The 22,020-nt window shown below is 37.4% G+C and overlaps 1 protein-coding gene and 1 pseudogene across 2 annotated transcripts; both read left to right on the top strand.

Moving 5' to 3' along the window:
- Window positions 1-1,983: 1,983 nt before the first annotated feature.
- Window positions 1,984-6,792, top strand: LOC306870229 (vacuolar protein sorting-associated protein 33B-like; annotated as a pseudogene). The gene is made up of 17 exons: window positions 1,984-1,992; window positions 2,213-2,258; window positions 2,338-2,410; window positions 2,888-3,011; window positions 3,108-3,223; window positions 3,279-3,356; window positions 3,485-3,558; window positions 3,651-3,746; window positions 4,121-4,211; window positions 4,654-4,725; window positions 4,834-4,898; window positions 4,989-5,037; window positions 5,126-5,169; window positions 6,064-6,165; window positions 6,267-6,342; window positions 6,495-6,617; window positions 6,713-6,792. The product of its transcript is annotated as a vacuolar protein sorting-associated protein 33B-like (transcript).
- A 1,440-nt stretch (window positions 6,793-8,232) lies between these two features.
- Window positions 8,233-20,203, top strand: LOC306880041 (protein regulator of cytokinesis 1-like). The gene is made up of 14 exons (XM_079433312.1): window positions 8,233-8,385; window positions 8,853-8,985; window positions 9,072-9,194; window positions 9,595-9,828; window positions 9,944-10,114; window positions 10,192-10,341; window positions 10,500-10,647; window positions 10,729-10,865; window positions 10,936-11,031; window positions 12,607-12,753; window positions 12,949-13,059; window positions 15,244-15,351; window positions 15,475-15,648; window positions 18,556-20,203. Exons 1-14 carry the CDS (start codon window positions 8,375-8,377, stop codon window positions 18,625-18,627), a joined length of 1,815 nt encoding a protein of 604 aa, XP_079289438.1. The 5' UTR covers window positions 8,233-8,374; the 3' UTR covers window positions 18,628-20,203.
- The last annotated feature ends 1,817 nt before the right edge of the window (window positions 20,204-22,020 follow it).

Raw genomic sequence — 22,020 nt, 5'->3', positions numbered from 1 at the left:
TTTGTAGCGGATGGCAAACCAACTTTTGGTGCATTTACCGCCACCAACTGGACTGAAGTGTGAAGTACTGACAATAATAATAAAATAATTAAAAAAAATGAGCAATTAGTAAATTATAATTCTAAATTCTCCTGATTAGTCCTATTTCTTTAATATATTTTGTAATAGCACCATATATTTGACCTTGTTCTGCATGCTTTTTCAAAAGACTTGTCAAATTAAATGATTCAACATTTCTTACTTCCGTAGTAAAACCTTTCTTTTTCATATTTGTTTTTTTTTTACAATTTATTAAAACATGCTCTATAGTTTCAGCCTGATTACAATAAATACACTGACCTGTTTCATGTTGTCCTATATTAAAAAGAGACTGATTTAAACTAGAATGCCCTTCGGATGCGAGAAATAATTGTATCCTCTTTCCTATTCCTAAAAACATTTCTTCATTTCCTACTTGCTGCTGAATATTATACATATGTCTACCCTTGCTATCACAGTCCTTGCCATTCATTGTTTATGAATTCTTTCATTTTCCCTTTAATCTAATTTTTACTAAGAGTCACTTGAATATCTATTTCTGTGTTTAAGAGCTTGCTTAGCTCTTCATTGGCCTCCACTCCCACATGAGCAGGAACCCGCTTACATTAGCTACTTATTCTTAACAAACTTGCAAGAATCTCATATATCATGTCTTGCCTTGATGATTTTACTCCACTTGCAAGGCTCAATATTGCTGTGTAAGAGTCAGAGCATATAACTAACCTTGGTTTTACCTTCATGTAACCTTTACGGATGCATGGTCGGTTATTCTTTTCTTAATACTAGTTTGAAACTTTGGAATAAATGCTGCATCAGCTGTTCTACCAGAGACAGGGTCTTTAGAGCCATCAGTAAAATATGTAACCATGATGGATAAGACTGATCTAAACTCTGCTGTGCAATAATATTAAGTAGTTCCTGCCTTTAATTGCACTTTTATAATTCAACACGTTATTTTTTGTCCTGTCCTTCTCTTTTGGTGATAAGTTGTCAGCGGAATAACAGTAATCAGGTAAAAGAGCCGTATATTCTAAAATCATTACTATTATTATGAAAACAACATGTTTTCTACACGTTCTAAAATCATAAATTAATAGGCCTATTTATGTTCCCATTCTCACTCAAATTAATATCCTTCAACCAGTGTTCGCTCTCAGGATCATCATTTTATTTAGTCATTTAATAGCTGTGGTTTATTACACCATTTTACTGTAAAATAAACTATGGTTACAACACAATACATCTTAGCAATAAAGCATTATCTTTTATATTTTATTATTTATATTGATCCATTTAAGAATATTAATACACAACAACATTTGTCACATTTAACAAAACTTTAATTTCATTACTGTGCAAGTATTATACACTTACATTCATAAAACAAATGATAATTAAAAAATCTTAATATTAAAGCTGACTCAAAAATTCAAATTCAGTCATCATTCACCCGTCCTGATGTTGTTCTGTATGACTTTATTAAGCGGAACACAACAGGAAATCTTCCTCAGCATCTCCTCTTGTGCTCCACAGAGGAAAGAAAGTCGACTTCAGGGAGGGCTGAACTGTCCCTTTAGGGTAAAGAACATCCCATGATGATCAGTTACAGGAAGAAGAAAAAAAAGCACCATGATTTCAACCAGTGGCTTGTGACGCCATCATAACTCCACTCCTCTCTCCAAAAAGAGCTGCTGCCGTTTCTCCTGGAGAGCTACGTTGGTGCCACGGAGCCCTTATACCACCCGAGATGCCCACACAAAGTATTCTTGAACCCTTTCTGCTGTCCAACCTGTCAACATAGATACAAGTCAGCAGTCTTACACAAGCAGTATAATTACAGACTGGACATGTATTGACCCCTGGAGCAGCAGTTTTAATGTCTCACCTGTGGGAGTGCAACGATTGAGGTCCCGCAAATTATACACCTTTGACTAGCTTGGCCTGATGGCTGCGGTGCGGTGCGTGCCCCACTTGCAGCCGTTTTCTCTCCTCTTTTGGTAAGGACCTGTCATCTGTAACCTCCTGGACGATTCTCGCCACTGTCGGTCAAAACATAGACTCCAGCTCATCAATGGTTGTTTACCCCCCAAAAGGTAACTAGTGGTCTGGAAATGAGGTTAAAATATGATTTTTATTTTGTTGTGTGATTTTGATGTTATGGCATTCTTTACAGTTTTATGCATGTGAGACGGTTTTGGAAGAGCAGGGAGTCTATGGAGGTGGGTTAAGTGTGCTAATGTTTCAATCTTTGGTCCTGGGCCTCCTAATGCAGACAGTAACTATGACGTTTTTTCTTAGATGTTACAACCGATGAGTGAAATTTCTACATTCGTCCTCTGGATGACGAGATCCTCAGTTTAGAGCTGAGATAGTTTCTGGTATTGCGGATTTGGATGCTACAGCTCTTTAGGGCTGAAAAAAGCTTTGAATTTGGTATGTTTGATTAGTTTTAGTGAGATTTGTTTTTAACCTATTTTGAGATTTTTAGTATGTATTCTTGTTATGAAGAAGGAATGTTATTGATAAGTACACTTCAGCGTCATATGATTCTTAGGAAATCATTCAAATATGGTGAATTTGATGTTTAAAAACATTTCTTCTTATTTTTAATGTTTCTGCTAAATATTTTCCTGAAAACTATGATGTTTTGTTTTTCAGTGTGAATAGAAAGTTGAAAAGAATAACATTTATTTGAAAAAGAAATATATTTCTAACATAAATCTTTTTACTGACTAGATTATTTTAGTGCATCCTTGCTAAATAAAAGTATTAATTTCTTTAAATAAATCATTCTGACCTGGAGCTTTTGACTAGTAGTGTCATTTTTATTGTGGGATTGATAAATGAGTAATTATATGATTAATCAGGAGGGAGACCAACGCTGGGTGACCACTGCAGGAAGTGCACTACATCTTTTACAGTCTGTCTATGGTTCCTTCACAAAGGTGTATGGGATTGGTAGATGTGCCAAGGTGAGGATTTGTGACAAAACCCTTTCCATCATAGATTTACAGATTTTGGTGGATGAGAATCAAGGCAGTCTTTCATGTCATTGTCTGTGTATGTAGATGGTGTATGAATCCTGGAGGGAGCTAATGGAGGAGGAGACAACCCGAATTTGCAAAAGTATTCCTTATTGACAAGAGGTCAGTTATTTCAAAGGAAAATACATTTTTATTTAGATGTACTCTTTTTTTGTTGTAATAACAGCTTGCATAATTTGTACTTTAATATTTTAGATGTGGACTTTGTTACTCCACTCTGCTCTCAAGTTGTTTATGAGGGATTGGTAGATGATATTTTCAGAATAAAATGTGGTAAGCAATTTTATAATACAGGATCTTTGTCTTAATTGTTTAAAACATGTTTATGTCTAACTATATGACGGGTGAATTGTGACATGTTCAAGTTCATCCTTTTTATGTCATTTTGATGTTGCTTCTAGGCAGTGTGTAGTTTGGACCTGATGTCACTTCCTCTGACAAGAGCATCAAAGTGATGTTTAACTCTCAAGACAAAGTAAGAGTTAGACTAAAGTAGACTTTATTACATTGACAGTGGTTAATAACTACTATTTGAAAAATGACCCTGCTGCTTGTTTAATTCATCAGGTGTTCAATGAAATAAGGAACGAGCATTTCTCCAATGTGTTTGGCTTTTTAAGTCAGAAGGCCAAAAATCTTCAAACAGCATATTGTCACATGTCGGTTTTCCTTTCAGTTCTGTTTTGACCTTATTTGGTAGTTCCTGTTCTTATTTAGTTAATTAGTAATCATCATTTAGTCTTGTCACCTGTGTTTGATTAATTATCTAGTTTGCTCCTTTGTTTCCTGTTTCTTTATAAGCATTCAGTTTTGTCCCTATCCTTGTCGGTTCTTAAGTTTATAATGGTTAAATGTGTGTTGATGCTAATAAATTTACCTTTTCATTATTCGTCTGTGGGAGCGCCTATTTCTACAACCACCAACCGTAACACATATGATGTAAGGGCTTGCTACAGATGGCATGTTTCATAGCACATTAGGATATATTTTAGCATATTCTCTGTGACAGCAATCAAAAATATGTGATTTGGTAATAGAAATGGCGTGGGAGGAACATCCAGCAGATGAAGGCATTTGTTGCAGATGAACTGAAAGGACTGAAACAGGAACATCGCCTTCTCAGTCTTCGTAAGTAGTGTATATACACTATGGTTTAAAAGTTTGGGGTCAGCAAGGACGCATTAAATTAATTAAAAGTGACAGTAATAACATGTATATTGTTACAAAATATTTCTATTTTAAAAAAATGCTGTTCCTTTGTACTTTCAATTGATCAAAAATCCTGACAATCACGGTTTCCACTAAAAAATGATTTTGATTTCTGAAGTATCAAGTGACACCGAAGACCGGAATACTAGCTGCTGAAAATTCAGCTTTGACATCACAGGAATAAATTATATAATTTATAAAACAGAAAACAGTTATTTTAAATGGTAATAATATTTTATAATATAACCGTTTTTACTCTACTTTTGAATAATAGAATTGGTGAGTGTAAGAAATGTCTTTCAAATAATGAAAACTGTTTCTTAATTTATAAATAAAAGAACATGCTTTGTTCTTCCACTAGATATTGGTGCAAGTGAATCCATGATGAAGAAAACCAAGCAAGATTTCCAGGAGTTGTTGAAGACTGAACATTGTAAGATGTCTTGATAAGTATGAGATCATGCAAATCTGAAATATGAATTCTACAACTCGACATTGTAATCTCACCCATATATTTTCTCCTTTCTATCCCATATATTAGCATTACTTGAAGGCTTTGAGATCCGTGAATGTATCACCTACATTGAAGAACATATCGACAGACAGGTATGAAAAAACAAACACTGTTATTGTTATAAGACACTGGTATGATAATGCTACAATAATAATAATGCTTGAGGAAACTCTGTCCATCAGGTGTCAATGATTGACAGTCTCCTTTGCCTGTTGTCCATCACAGAAAATGGCGAGTCTTTATTATTGTGTATAGATTCCATGTCTTAAGCTGTTTATTTTATGAACATCTGTTCAATAATGCATTTAATTCTCCACAGGTCTTTTGTCCAAAGACTATAACTCTCTTAAAGCTCAGTACCTGGTATGTTATGATCTGAAAGTTTACATTTATGAACTACTCATTTACCTAAAGCTTCATTAAGCCATTTTACTTTAAAATAATGCCTTTAAAATGAGTGTTTAAGTGGATGATCTTAAATTAGTGAAACATTCTGTTTACACCAAATTCTGACTCTACCATCTGAATGTCTCAACAGAAATCAAGACTCATCAGACCAGGCAACATTTTTCCAGTCTTCAACCGTCCAATTTTGGTGAGCTCGTGCAAATTGTAGCCTCTTTTTCTTATTTGTAGTGGAGATGAGTGGTACCCGGTGGGGTCTTCTGCTGTTGTAGCCCATCCGCCTCAAGGTTGTGCGTGTTGTGGCTTCACAAATGCTTTGCTGCATACCTCGGTTGTAACGAGTGGTTATTTTAGTCAAAGTTGCTCTTCTATCAGCTTGAATCAGTCGGCCCATTCTCCTCTGACCTCTAGCATCAACAAGGCATTTTCGCCCACAGGACTGCCGCATACTGGATGTTTTTCCCTTTTCACACCATTCTTTGTAAACCCTAGAAATGGTTGTGCGTGAAAATCCCAGTAACTGAGCAGATTGTGAAATACTCAGACTGGCCCGTCTGGCACCAACAACCATGCCACGCTCAAAATTGCTTAAATCACCTTTCTTTACCATTCTGACATTCAGTTTGGAGTTCAGGAGATTGTCTTGACCAGGACCACACCCCTAAATGCATTGAAGCAACTGCCATGTGATTGGTTGATTAGATAATTGCATTAATGAGAAATTGAACAGGTGTTCCTAATAATCCTTTAGGTGAGTGTGTATATATATATATATAAAAAAGAAAGAAAAATAAATAGGCACTGTTTAAAATGATGATATTTACTTCATGATCATCTAATCTACACATACAGGTACCAAAGTCTGGTGAGGAATATGATCTTCATGTTCTGCGAGACATGGCATATGTTTTCAGTGGTGCTTATATTCCTCTGAGCTGCAAACTGATTGAACAGGTTAGCTTTCAAATAAGGCTTTGGCTACTTAGCATTTATTTTTTCTTGTTGTTGCTAAACAACATTTTAAATGATTTGCTTCTGGTCTGTGCTGTCCACAGCTGTTGGAGAGAGATGGTTGGACCGGTCTGGAGGAGGTTACATGCATGGTGAATGGACATGAATTTGCTGTAACCGGTTTGAACAAATAATTTGTTTGTAAGTTGAGTAACATAATGAGTTTTCTTAAGTTTAGAAAATTATTATTATCATCATCATTATTAATTATAATTTTTTTTTTTTGCTATCAAGACTACATTTCCCCCTCTTTTGTCCTGTTTTTGTTTCAGGGGGCAGTAGTACTTCAGACGCCAGGAACAAAACTGATGCTCAAAGGATTGTTCTAGTGATGTTTCTTGGTGGCTGCACCTACTCTGAGATCTCTGCACTCCGGTTCCTTGGCAAGGAAAGAGGTCAAATATTCTAGAATGTATTTTGTGTTTTTATTTATACTTATTACGCAAAACAAATGGAATATATGGTTAATATAAAATTGTCTGTTTGAAAGGTTGCAGATTCATAGTGGTCACTACAGCCATTACAAACAGTGCACAGCTTCTGGAAGCATTACTGGATAACAATGCTTGAGTCTGAGGAACATTCCACAAGAGGGCATTTTATGATCAATTCCAGGAGAGGGCAAAAAGACAGAATATGCCCTAATTATCCCTGACTTCTATATCATCCCAAAACAAATGTACTGTTAGAGGGGGATGTGAAAAAGATGTGATTATTCTTAAAGGGATAGTTGACCCAAAAAGGAAAAACTCTGCCATCATTTACCCACCCTCATATGTTTCAAACCTGCATGACGTTCTTTCTTTTGCAGAACCTAAAAAAATATATTTTGAAGAACGCTTGTAAGCAAACAGCTTTGGTGACCATTGACCTTTATTTTATGGGGGAAAAACACTGAAATGTTTCTCAAAATATTTTATTCTATTTTTCAAAGAAGAAAGAAAGTCATGCATGTCTGGAACGATATGATGGTGAGTATATTAGGAGAGGATTGTAATTTTCAGGTGAACTGTCTTTTTAATTGTCTGCACAGGTGTCATCTTAATTTATGAATGAAGAATTGGGATACAAAACTGCACTTTATAAAAATGTTTTATACACTTTGTTCAGAGTTTGCCATGCATGTAATAACTGATTCAAGACTGATGGATAAAACAGTTACTGGTGTCAGGTGTCTTTTAGCTCCAGTCAATTGAGTGAAATGGCCCAGTGGTCTAGCTATGTGTATATGTTCAAGTGAAACTTAATTAGTTTATTTTTTAAATGCACAACAATGCTGCATACAATACGCACATTTGACCCTGTAGCACAAAACCAGTCATAAGTAGCACGGGTATACTTGTAGCAATTGCAAACAATGCATTGTATGGGTCAAAATTATCAATTTTTCTTTTATGCCAAAAATCATAAGTATAGATCATGTTCTAAGAAGATATTTTGTACATTTCCTCCTGTAAATAAATCAAAGCTTAATTTTTGTTTAGTAATATGCATTGCTAAGAACTTCATTTGGACAACTTTAAAGGCGATTTTCTCAATATTTAGATTTTTTTTGCACCCTCCGATTCCAGATTTTCAAATAGTACATCCTAACAAACCATACATCAATGAAAAGCTTATTTATTCAGCTTTCAGATGATGAATAAATCTCAATTTCAAAAAATGTGTCCTTATGACTGGTTTTGTGGTACAGGGTCACATATAGTACATGTGATAAACTTTGTTATGAGACCTATTAGATATGTTTAATATTATCTAACATCCATGAAAAGCAGCTAGTTTTAAACACAAATGTAGGTATGGAAAAAGCTAATATAGATATTAAACATAAATAGTGCAATAAACAGAGACACAAGATATTTCTTAATACATAATTGGTAAAATAGACCATTGTTACTGCAGCACACAATCATTCATGGAAAAATCAGGAGTGGTCGTTTAAAAGTATTTCTGAGGTCATGCAGGAACAATCCATCTGTTCACGCATGAGCAGGAAAACTCCAAACAGCCAATCAGAAGAGCGGCGCTGTTTTGACGCATGTTTTGAATCAGACAGAAACGGTTACGCGCACGATCGGAGCGAGAAGACTACAGTGAAATATTCCTTTATAAAATACAAATAAACAGCGAAGAGCCTGGTCTTGGGGCGAGGATGAGGAAGAGGTGAGTGTGTTTGCTGAGATGTTATAATTTTGGGGTGTTTATCCACGAATGCGGAGAAACAGAGACACGCGTGTCATTTGATCATAATTTAGTTTGAGTTGTAGCTTGGTTTGAAGATGATAACATTAGCATTGCATTTTAAGCCACACCCGCGATCATTACATTACATTAGCGCGTAACGTTAACTTTACTGCTATTGACAGATAACAAGTGTTTTCAGCTCATTTAACTACAGCTTGTATGAGTGAGTCGATTGTATAATGTCATAGCAAACATGTTCTATAGTGCTTTGCTCAGTTGTGCATTCAGTGAATGAATATATGAAAACGTTTTCCAAACACCCGAATGTACAGTAGATAATGATGTAAGTTAGTAACTTCTGTTAATGTTTTTAATGAACGCAATCACTGGTGGATTTCTATAAATACACATAATTGATGTTTATTTCGTTCTCTCTATAATTATAGTGAGGTGATTGCTGCAGAATCGGTGGCATGTCTGAGTAAAGCTCTCTGCCATCTAAAGGACATCTGGGAGGAAATTGGCATCCCTGAGGATCAGCGATTAGAAAGGACAAATGTGGTTAAGAATCATGTCAAAGTGAGTGTTGAGTGTACTTGAGTAACATCTGATGAACCCCAAGAAAGAGTGCTTTCAGTGATAAACTAACAAAACATGTACTTTAGAGTCTTCTGGACATGATGATTGCAGAGGAAGAGAGTCTGCGGAAACGTCTGACTACCAGTATTCAGAAATGTCAAAATGAGTTGAGTAAATTGTGTTTGGAACTGCAGCTTCCCCCATTTCAGGTAAGGATTTACTCTGGATATAAACTTTAGATAACTCCACAAAACGTCCACAAAAAATCCTGAGCACCAAATCAGCATACAAGAATGATTTCTGAACGATCATGTGACACCGAAGACTGGAGTAATGGTTGTTGAAGATTCATCTTTGTCATCACAGGAATAAATTACGTTTCAAAATTTCAATAGAAAAAAGCTATTTTAAATTATAATATTATTTCACATTATAACTGTTTTAACATTATAATAGATGCAGCCTTGGTGAGCATTACTGATTCCAAACTAGAAAATGGCTTCATAGCTAATACACTAAAAGCCAAATAACTCCATTTTTGATTGCATGGGGTTCCTTCAGAATGAAAAAAACATAATTTTTTGTGGTTCTGTTTCATAATCATTTTAGGAGGACAGAAGTAGCACTATGCTACTGCAGGAAAAAGACCTCCGGACACATCTTGAAGTGATGTTAAAGGAGAAAAATCAGAGAATGCAAGTGCTCAAAGCATTAACCGAGCAGGATCAGGATCTCTGTGACCTCCTCTGCTTCCAGCCGTTTTCTGTCTCTGCTGATTCTGTTCCGTCCCTCGAACAGCTGGAGAAATTCCGTCAACACATCTCCTCTCTCACTGCTGAGAAAGTATGACAATACATCTTTGTTTTAAATACTACACTCTTATAAACGTCTCAGTCATTTATTGAAGCATTGTGTTCAGTTTGATAAACAGTGTTTTATATGTACTGTATATTTAAAGGAACGAAGACGTAAGGAATTTGTCACATTGAAGAAGCAAATAATACTTTGCATGGACGATCTGGATCAGTTGCCTGAGACTAGTTTTGAAAAGGATGTCGTATGTGAAGATGAAGAGAGTTTTTGCTTGTCTAAAGAAAACATTGATTCACTCAAAGTCCTCCTTCACCAGGTACATCATAAGCTGAATCTGACATACTATAAACATTGTTAAGCAGTAGTTATATAATACAGTACTTATCATTTCAGTTGGAGAGCAGAAAGGCAGATAATGAACGTGTCTGTGGCTCTTATCGGGAGAAGATCCATGAACTATGGGAAAAGTTGCAGATTCCACAGGAAGAGCGTGATGCAATTTCTGAACACATGACCCTGTCGAAGAAAAGAAATATGGAAGCTGTTAGTAACATTTTGACAATTTGCTTCTATGAAAAATATTTTAAACCTGTTTTTCTCCCCTTACCTCAATTACACAATGTTGCATGAATAAAGGCTTCCAAATGGCCAATCATTGTATTGAACACAGATGATTACATTTGTATGTCCTCTACTGTCAGTTACTAGCTGAGGTCAAACGTCTTGAGGAACTGAAGCTTAAAAATATTCAGAATGTTACTGAGGCCATTCGGAACGAGATTGCGGTCTTCTGGGATAAGTGCTTTTACAGCGCTGACCAACGGCAAGCTTTTGTGCCCTATTATGATGGTGAGTTGTCATTTTTCTGAATTACACTGTTGACTGTCTTTTGTAAGGAAATAAAGGTCTAAAGGTTTTTTCTTCTCTCAGATGATTTCAGTGAGGAACTCTTGAGCTTGCATGATGCAGAAATAGTGCGGCTTAAACAGTATTATGAGGATCATAAAGATCTTTTTGAAGGTGTTCACAAATGGGATGAAAGCTGGAGACTTTTCTTAGAACTTGAAGTAAGTTGAACTGACTGAAAATATCTATCATATGCTTTTGCATCACCTAACACTGTACGTTTTGTGGTAGGAAAAAGCCAAAGATCCATCCAGGTTCACCAACAGAGGGGGAAACCTTCTAAAGGAGGAGAAACAACGGGCTGATCTGGTCAAAGGTCTCCCCAAGGTAATTATGACACGTGTCACACATGTATGGAATATGCTACCATACAAAAGTTTGGGGTAAGATGTTTTAAAATAAATTAATTAATATGTTAATTCAGCAAGGATTCTTCAATTTGAAGATTTTTTTACATTGTTTAAAAGAATTCTAATTCAAATAAAGGATGTTCTTTTGAACTTTATTCATCAAGGAATCCTGAAAAAATGTATATGGTTCTACAAAAATATTAAGCAGCACAACTGTTTTCAACATTGATTATAATATAAATGTTTCTTGAGCAGCAAATTAGAATGATTTCTGAAGGATCACTGAGGACTGGAGTAATTGTTGCTGGAAATTCAACTTTATTTATATTTAAAGGTGCCATAGAATGCATTGATACAGTATTTTAAATTGTTCTCTGATATCTACACAGAAGGTATGTGGCTTAGGTAAGGGCAAAAAATCTCCAGAAACGATTTTACATGTCCATTTACAACCCTAGGATTTCTCCCTAGAATGAAACGGTCTGTTATTGGCTTATTTGGCAGGGTCATGAATAATAATGAGCTCTGCTCTGATTGGCTGTTTCACAGTACGGCTCATCAGCAAGAAGGAAGCACAGGGAGGAAAATATATAATTAAATACTTTCTCTCGCAGTTATATCGTCGGGTAATTATACTGTATTATAAAACGCGGGCATCAGGGAGCCGTTATTAATATGCGAGGCATTGAAACTGCTTTTGAACGATCCATCGATCGCGTTATAGTTCACTTTCAAGAGACGCGATCACACAAACTATATTTACATTATGGAGCAACAGTACTTACCACACATTTCACAAGATCAGATGCTTGTCAGTGGTGCTCAGGATCTGTAAGTCATTCGCCATCATCCTCATCTCTCCTTACTGAGAGTGAAATCTTATGTACTGTAACAGGCTACCGCTAGCAAGGAGCTAACCATGTCCCTTTAGTGGCTCGCGTTATTTGCTTTCTGTGCCTTTCTGAATACAGACATCAACCCATCTCTGCACTTCACACCCCCTGCACGGCCTGGAACATACAATTTATTTTGTTATTTTCGCTGTTGTCCGCGCTTGTTTAATACCTGCAGAGCTTCTGATGGTTCGGCCGGCTTAGAACAAGGGCGGGTTTATGCAAATGTTGGGGGCGTAGTGATCCCGACTGTTGCGTCACAGTCGGTGTTATGTTCTGATTCGCCTGTTTTTCAGTGGTCTTTTTTAATCACGAGATTTACATATGAAGGAGGAAACTATGGTGTTTGAGGCTCACTGTATGTCATTTCTATGTACAGAACTGTTATTATTTAAATATGCCAGGGTAAAGACAGTTTTTCATTCTATGGCACCTTTAATTTAGCTGTAATCATAGGAATAAAATATATTAAAATGAACATATTAAAACAGCTATTTTTAAATTGAATATAATGTCTCACAATATTACTGTTTTTACTGTATTTTTGATCAAATAACTGTAGTCTCGGTAACTTTATAAACTTTTCCAACCTCTAACTTTTGAACAGTAGTATATTATGTTATAAGGTTAGCCATAGTAATTGAGTCTCTCTCGTTTAGCTTGAGAAGAAGCTGAAGGCTGAGATTGAACAGTGGGAACATGAACAGAACAGAGAATTCCAGGTCAATGGTCAGAAATTCATCCAGTTTGTTACTGATCAATGGGAGACGTACCGGCTGGAGAAAGAGCGGGAAAAACAGGAGCGGGTATGTGTTTTACTTTACTGGGCATAGGAATATTACTGTACTCCAGAGCTGTGAATTAGAATTCTGATTTTATACATTAACCCAAATTTGCTGAGTAGTTTGTATTTATGAATTATGCATTACTAGAGAATGACCAGTTGAAACCATGCAGATTTAATATTGATACATTTTAATAATACAATAACTGTCCTGCAGCAACTAAAGAAGAGCAAACAGACAGAGGAGGACATGGTCTATGGCACTGTGATCCGGACACCGACTAAACGAAGATTTCTGGGCAGCACAACACCTTGTAAAGCTCGAAAGGTAAGTACAATAGGATTTTATTCCCTGATGAAGACAGCAGAATTAAAGTCAGTGTGAAACCCTGTTCACAGCCCTTTTTTTTTTTTAACAACTTTTTATTGAATTTTCTTCCTAAAACAGCAGTAACAAACAAAAAACAACTGTGCAAATTCAGAACCCACACCAACCCACTATAAAATAGTTTTCACATGGATTCAAGAAAAGATGACACAACATCAAACGCTGAATGACATGCACACATGAAATTGAGAGTTTCACCTAGACAATGTCCAACAAACACACAGTCCAGGTTCGTCCGTCCATTGTGTGAGGAGGACTCCAACGGTTGACTAGCAATTTTTGCTGCTGTGAGAGCAGCTAAAAGTAAACATCTTTGTTGGAAGGACCAGGTGAAGTCCCAAAAGTCATTCAGAAAAAAATGACGCAGAGTCAAACATATCTCAGTACCCAACAAATATAACAGGTCCTGTGAGAGCTGAATCCAAAAAAATGAGAGAAGGGCACTCTCCCCCCATAAAAACTATGAAAACGTGCCTAAAGATCCTTGCGAACAGAGATTACACTTAGGAGAAGATGACAGATTCATGTTCAGAAAAAAAAAAAAACCTTGAGCGTATGATTCCTTTGGTCCAGATCTATCTAGGATATGCGACATTACAGAATTCGTATCTGCACCCAATACAATTTCAAAATCCAAAAATTTCAAGAGATCGGTTGACAAAACAGAGAAAAAGTAGGGTCAGGAGTACAAGGGGCATAAACTGAAAGAAATACAATATTCCTATTCTCCACTATTGTTTTTATATGTGTTATTCTACCATCTGTATCACAACCTTTCTCTAAAATAGTAATAAGTCCTCTGCACCAATATTAGGACACCCTTGGTTTTAGTATCCAAAGATGAGTGAGATACCACTTCATAAAACTTATTATTACACCTGCGTATATCCTCCTCTTTCAAATGGGATTCTTGAACTAACACTATATCAGTCTTTCTTCTTTGCAAAAAATCCAGAAAACCTGTATGTTTGTGAGGGCCATTTAGGGCCAGGTCAGTCATAGGTATCAAACAGAATTACTGCATAATAAGACAAAATACAAGTTTGAGAATAAAACCAGTTGAGTCTGCCATTAAACCACCCCCCACCCTTCCCATCACTATTCAAAACCTATATAAATACATTCCCATGAACTATGGCAGATCAAACCTTGATCTGCCAGCACTCCTTAATATGGTCTGTGGCGTCAACAAAAACCTGCACATTACTGTAGCACCAACATTGGCCCCATAGTCACATATTGACTAGGTAGTATCTCTATTAAAAAAAAAAACTTTTTTTAAAGCAGTTTAAAGATGAAAACCGTGGTTTAGCGCAATCTGAGGAGAGCCTTGTGTACACGCGATGCACTCGCTTCACTTCAATCTCTTTGCCCGCCAGAGACGGGAGCCACGTCAGTAGTGATCTTTTCAAAAAGCCCATAGGGTCGTCCTTTACGGAACCTTCAGGCAATCCAACCAGATGCAGACTGCTGCGCCTATTGTGATCCTGTAAGTCCACAACCTGTTGCTCGAGCGCGGCTACTCACCTATCGTGATCTGCAACAACTTTCTTTTGTTCTCTCATCTCCCCTGTAAGAAGATCCAGTTTAGAGCATAGCGACTGAACAACTGACATGTGAGAAGCGAACTCGTTCCGCATCGCCGTCAACTCTGTTCTTAGATTGTCCTCAAAGTGTGTAACAGTGTTCGCCATCTTGTCCATCATATCGCTTGTGTTCGGTAACTTAGATTTCTTCTTAATCGGAGAAGCCAACGGAGACAACTCCTGCGGTTTCCGATTGTATGCCGTCAGTGAAAGTATTGTTAATGAATAAAACGAAAAACAAAAATGCAAAAACGGCCAAACGTACGGAGCTCTATTCAAGTGCATCTATTCTAGGTTCATGAGCACGACACGTGACTCCCTTTCACAGCCCTTTTTACATGTAATGTGTCATATTTCTGAGTGAAAAAGAGTATTGCAATATAAAATGACTTTGCTTTATCCATTAGAAATTGATTGGGTTGTGAAAAGTGGGTGTTCATGTTGGTTTTATTCTCATTACACAGCTTGATGCACACATTTTTTACATTTTAAATGAATGCATGGCTGTTTCAGAATGAACTCTTTGGCTTTTCCTCAGCTAAACGCTACCTCCAGTACTGGCACTTCTAACAGCACTATCCGATCTGTCTTTGGTGATATTGTCTGTCATTCTCCTATATCACGTCCTCTGATTTCAGCAAGCAAGGTCAGTGCACGGCCATAACACCACCATTGTTCTCAAGCTTTTAATTAACTAATTTGCCCAATCCTTTACTGATTAACAAAGTTAAAGTGTTACTTCTTTCCTTACACGTCTTTTTCCAAGCAGGGTAATGTGAAGACTCCAGGCCAAGGCAAACCTCCTCATCAAGGTTTGCTAGAATGCAATAAGGAGAATATCTGTCATCTAACTGGTGGCGTGGCCGGGATGACGAAGGTACCAGCTAGTCCACAGCGTAATTTCAGCATTAACTCTGTCGCAAGCACCTATTCAGAATTTCAGGTAAACTTGTCTTCATCTTCTCCATCAGTAACTCACAGTCTGGTCAAAGAGAGCAAGAGCTTGAACTGAATTGTGTTTAAAGGAATAGCCCAAAAATTACAATTTGCTGAAAATTTACTCACTCTCAGGCCATGCAAGATGTAGATGACTTTGTTTCTTTATCAGAACAGATTTGGAGAAAAAAATTGTATTACATCACTTGCTCACTAGTGGATCCTCTGCAGTGAATGGGTGCCATCAGAATGAGAGTCCAAACTGCTGATAAAAACATCACAATAAACCACAAGTAATCCACATGACTCCAGTCCATGAATTAATTTCTTGAAAAAACTGTGATAAATCCATCATTAAGATATTTTAAACTCCTCTATCCATAATATTGGTTTCTCCAGTTAAAAAGTCATCTTGTCTGAATCAGGAGAGAAGTGTGCACTCTGTTTGGACTCTCATTCTGATGGCACCCATTCACTGCAGAGCATTCATGTAATACTAGTAGTATTACTAGTATTGTAGTATTACTAGTAGCAAGTATGTAATACTACTAAATTTTTCCAAATCCGTTCCCATGAAGAAACAAAATCTACATCTTGAATGGGCTAGGAGTGAATGAATTTTCAGCAAATTTAATTTTTTTGTAGTGACCTATAAATGTAGTATATAAATGCCTGTTTAAAAAAAAAAAAAGTATGATACTGGCATAATGTTATGCTTATAAAAACTTGTTTCTAAAGGAAGTTGTCAAGCCTGAATCCATATAATCAAGGTTTGTTAGAGATTTATTTCCAAACATCCTAAATTTGTCCTATTTAACTGTATGGTTAAACACACTGCTTAAACACACTTTGATTTGGTAACACTGTTTTATGTTGTACTGTATAATAAAAGTAACCATTTTATACTAATAACTTTTTTTATATATATATATCTATATTAACTAAACACTTTTATAAAGTATGCAGGGACAATATGCAGTCAGATTTCCTGTAAATATTGATAAATAACCCCTTATGGGTTGATCAAGACTGGCAGGGTCCTGCATTACCCTAAAAGGGTTTATTTTGCAATAATGATTGGATGACTGTACATTGTTAAATGAATACTGTACTTACCAAATTATATCTAATATAGTTACTGTTGCAAATTAGCTTAAGGGGGAATATTATTCATTAATCATAACTCTTTATAATTAATTATAATATTTGGATAAGTTAATAGAATTACACATACATGGTACATGGGAAGGGTAAGTGAGACTGGATGAATGAAACCGGACAGAAACTGGGGAAATGAGGCTGAGTTGACCATCTGAAAGAACCATCAGTCTCTAATTCAAAGCACAGTATACGATAGCTTACAACAAACCTCTGTGTGGTGAAAGGAATGATACTTGCATTTGGATACTTGCAACGAGAACGAGAGTCCCGTGAAGCTTCTGAAGAAGGTCTGGATGGTTCCATTCGATGGCCGAAGTGGCAATCTCTTGAAACTCCGAGGTTGTTCTTGACTCTGTTGGGGTTGAGAGAGTCCTCTCTCCTAAGTAAGCACATGGCTGGGTGTAAAATGGGGCCTGTTGGCCCTGTGGGCCGCAGTGGAACTGCAGGCCGTAATCCATAGATGAAGATGCAGAGACTGCCGGGAGCGGGGAGAGAGAAATGTCTGAGCGAGGGCCTTTCCATGATGGTGAATTCCAGGGTTGAGTGAAGATGAACTCCAGTGGCATTAGTCTGACTCTTTGTAGTCAAGAGCCATCTCCCCTGCAGATGACTGGGCTGGGGAGACCGCACATGGCTCTATGTTGGGGCCTGCCGGGCGCGTGTGCACCGGCTCAGGCGCTCCATGAGTCCAACCATACGGGCAGCAATCAGAAGATTTAGCAGAAGAGAAAGGCACACCTGTGCGTGAGCCCTTTAAAGTCAGGGAAGAGTCACACCTTTCAGGATGGGCTGAATTTCCAAGCGGGAGGCTAGAAATATTATGACCCTTTGTCTGAGAGCATGGTTTGAGAGGCTCTGGCAGTCTATACTTTGATTAAATTACACACACCTGGCATTCTATGAGAAGGTGGTGTACACCAAAGTGTGCGTCATCAAATGAGCATTAATTTGGTAGGAGACACGATATAAGTGGGGTTACATTAACTAGTACTTCACTCATAAAGCATGCATAAAACAAAATGCAATGGAAGAGACACTATACAAAATCATACACACAATGTCCTGGGATGCATGTTTATCTGTAGAAAGGTTTATCTATGAGTGACAAGGAGGACATTTTTGTTTGTATGGGCATTGCGTAGGTTTCAGAAGGGTCCGTTCTTACGGCACGTCACGTCACATCTCACATACTTTTGAGCAATAAAACAGTCTTATCAGATGGTTTCCCTGGTAACTGAGCCCTTTAGGGTGCTCTTTCGGGGGGGAAGGGTTCATAGGCCCTCACAGATTGTTTGTTGAATGAGAGGGTTTGCTGGATTATTCATTAAATATAATGAATACATGTGTCTGATTGGTCCAAATGCTACATTACATTCTTTTCATTTGAACAGAACAGGCAAGTAGGACATTTTCCATATGATATAATTTAATACAAACAAATAAAGTTTTCATAGACCTCTGAAGGCATTTGTGATGCATGTATAATATCTGATTAGTTGCGCTTTTATACATCCTCTTGGCATCTCTTTGAACTGGACTGTTTTTCTTCCTAATCCACACTTCTAACCAAGACTATCTCTATTTATTTAAATTTCAGTTCATGCCTGACTGCCATTATCTGTTACTCTGTCTTTATTATTTTTAGGCTGTAAATACATCCAGTATATATTATGAATAACTTAATTTCATATCAGTGTTCAGATACATATTTTCATGTCAAAATGTCTCTTAATCTGTCATTTTCTTGTCACAGCGAGACCTCTCCAAGTCATCTAAATCAAACCACGTACCTGAAATCCTGAACTCAACCATCATTCAGCTTTAACTCTACTGCATACAACACTTTGTGCAATCAGGACTGGGATCTTTAGATGATGGCTTATGGGTTCTTGTTCTTTATAGCTTTAGCTATGCATTTTATATGTAAATGAAGGTAATATATACAGTGGTGTGAAAAAGTGTTGGCCCCTTCCTGATTTTTTTTATTTTATTGCATGTTTGTCACAGTTTAATGTTTCAGATCATAAAACAAATTTAAATATTAATCAAAGATAACACAAGTAAACACAACATGTAGCTTTTAAATGAAGGGAAAACATAAAAGCTGCTACACATGTTGAGATCCAAAGAAATTCAGGAACAAATGAGAAGTAATTGAGATCTATCAGTCTGGAAAAGGTTATCAAGCTATTTCTAAAGCTTTGAGACTCCAGCGAACCATAGTGAGAGCCATTATCCATAAATGGCGAAAACATGGAACAGTGCTGAACCTTCCCAGGAGTGGCCGGCCGACCAAAATTACCCCAAGAGCGCAGCGACGACTCATCCAACAGGTCACAAAAGACCCCACAACAACATCTAAAGAACTGCAGGCCTCACTTGCCTCAGTTAAGGTCAGTGTTCATGACTCCACCATAAGAAAGAGACTGGGCAAAAATGGCCTGCATGGCAGAGCTCCAAGACGAAAACCGCTGCTGAGCTAAAAGAACATAAAGGCTCGTCTCAGTTTTGCCAGAAAACATTTTGATGATCCCCAAGACTTTTGGGAAAATACTCTGTGGACTGACGAGACAAAAGTTGAACTTTTTGGAAGGTGTGTGTCCCATTACATCTGGCGTAAAAGTAACAGCATTTCAGAAAAAGAACATCATACCAACAGTAAAATATGGTGGTGGTAGTGTGATGGTCTGGGGCTGTTTTGCTGCTTCAGGACCTGGAAGACTTGCTGTGATAAATGGAACCATGAATTCAGCTGTCTACCAAAAAATCCTGAAGGACAATGTCCGGCCATCTATTCGTGACCTCAAGCTGAAGTGAACTTGGGTTCTGCAGCAGGACAATGATCCAAAACACACCAGCAAATCCACCTCTGAATGGCCCAACCAGTTATTAGGTTTAAGGGGGCAAGCACTTTTTCACACAGGGCCATGTGGGTTTGGATTTTGTTTTCCCTTCATAATAAAAAACTTCATTCAAAAACTGCATGTTGTGTTTACTTGTGTTATCTTTGATTAATATTTAAATTTGTTTGATGATCTGAAACATTAAAGTGTGACAAACATTCAAAAAAATAAAAAAAAATCAGTAAGGGGCCAACACTTTTTTCACACCACTGTATTTAAATGTCTCCTCGTGGGATTCTACATGCAAGTTCACTTTAACACTAGGGCAAGCACTGCTTTATATGTACTTGTAATGTAACAAATGAATGTGCATTTTAATGTTACAACTGCTCAGCTGTTGCTAACAAATTAAGACTTATAAGTACTAGTTATTTCTCATTATTGGCAATCACAATGTATTTTAATGTTGCTTTTGAATGTTTTGCACAATGTAAAAATAAAAACTTTATTGCATTCTTTATTATATTGTACAATTCTCTATATTACAGTTCACTTTTGAACATTCTGTGAGTCCTGTCATTATTTTAGTCAAACTATTTCTACTGTTCCTAATATCTAAGATGTTTGAATCGTGAATTCTGTTTTATTCCAAACAGGGTTGTGTATAATTTATGGATTTAAGCAGTTGTTACAGTTGGGCAAAAAAGTATTTAGTCAGCCACCAATTGTGCAAGTTCTCCCACTTAAAAAGATGAGAGAGGCCTGTAATTTTCATCATAGGTACACTTCAAAGAATCCAGGAAATCACATTGTCTGATTTTTAAATAATTTATTTGCAAATTATGGTGGAAAATAAGTATTTGGTCAATAACAAAAGTTCATCTCAATACTTTGTTATATACCCTTTGTTGGCAATGACAGAGGTCAAACGTTTTCTGTAAGTCTTCAGGTTTTCACACACTGTTGCTGGTATTTTGGCCCATTCCTCCATGCAGATCTCCTCTAGAGCAGTGATGTTTTGGGGCTGTCGCTGGGCAACACAGACTTTCAACTCCCTCCAAAGATTTTCTATGTGGTTGAGATCTGGAGACTGGCTAGGCCACTCCAGGACCTTGAAATGCTTCTTACGAAGCCACTTCTTCGTTGCCCGGGCTGTGTGTTTGGGATCATTGTCATGCTGAAATACCCAGCCACGTTTCATCTTCAATGCCCTTGCTGATGGAAGGAGGTTTTCACTCAAAATCTCACGATACATGGCCCCATTCATTCTTTCCTTTACACGGATCAGTCGTCCTGGTCCCTTTGCAGAAAAACAGCCCCAAAGCATGATGTTTCCACCCCCATGCTTCACAGTAGGTATGGTGTTCTTTGGATGCAACTCAGCATTCTTTCTCCTCCAAACACGACGAGTTGAGTTTTTACCGAAAAGTTCTATTTTGGTTTCATCTGACCATATGACATTCTCCTAATCCTCTTCTGGATCATCTAAATGCTCTCTAGCAAACTTCAGACGGGCCCGGACATGTACTGGCTTAAGCAGGGGGACACGTCTGGCACTGCAGGATTTGAGTCCCTGGCGGCGTAGTGTGTTACTGATGGTAGCCTTTGTTACTTTGGTCCCATCTCTCTGCAGGTCATTCACTAGGTCCCCCTGTGTGGTTCTGGGATTTTTGCTCCCCGTTCTTGTGATCATTTTGACCCCACGGGGTGAGATCTTGCGTGGAGCCCCAGATCGAGGGAGATGATCAGTGGTCTTGTATGTCTCCCATTTTCTAATAATTGCTCCCACAGTTGATTTCTTCACACCAAGCTGCTTGCCTATTGCAGATTCAGTCTTCCCAGCCTGGTGCAGGTCTACAATTTTGTTTCTGGTGTCCTTCGACAGCTCTTTGGTCTTGGCCATAGTGGAGTTTGGAGTGTGACTGTTTGAGGTTGTGGACAGGTGTATTTTATACTGATAACGAGTTCAAACAGGTGCCATTAATACAGGTAACGAGTGGAGGACAGAGGAGCCTCTTAAAGAAGAAGTTACAGGTCTGTGAGAGCCAGAAATCTTGCTTGTTTGTAGGTGACCAAATACTTATTTTACAGAGGAATTTACCAATTAATTCATTAAAAATCCTACAATGTGATTTCCTGGATTCTTTCCCCCCCATTCTGTCTCTCATAGTTGAAGTGTACCTATGATGAAAATTACAGGCCTCTCTCATCTTTTTAAGTGGGAGAACTTGCACAATTGGTGGCTGACTAAATACTTTTTTGCCCAACTGTATATTCCTCAAGCATGTAAATTCACACCCAGCTGTTGCTTTTATTTAGCAACGAAAAAAATGGATAAAAACAACGGGTAAATTATATAACGGATAATAATAATG

Source organism: Barbus barbus (genome assembly GCF_936440315.1).
Source record: "Barbus barbus genome assembly, chromosome: 1".
Lineage (NCBI taxonomy): Eukaryota > Metazoa > Chordata > Actinopteri > Cypriniformes > Cyprinidae > Barbus > Barbus barbus.
Note: the sequence above shows the minus strand (reverse complement) of the source record. Positions and strands in the feature narration are given on the sequence as shown.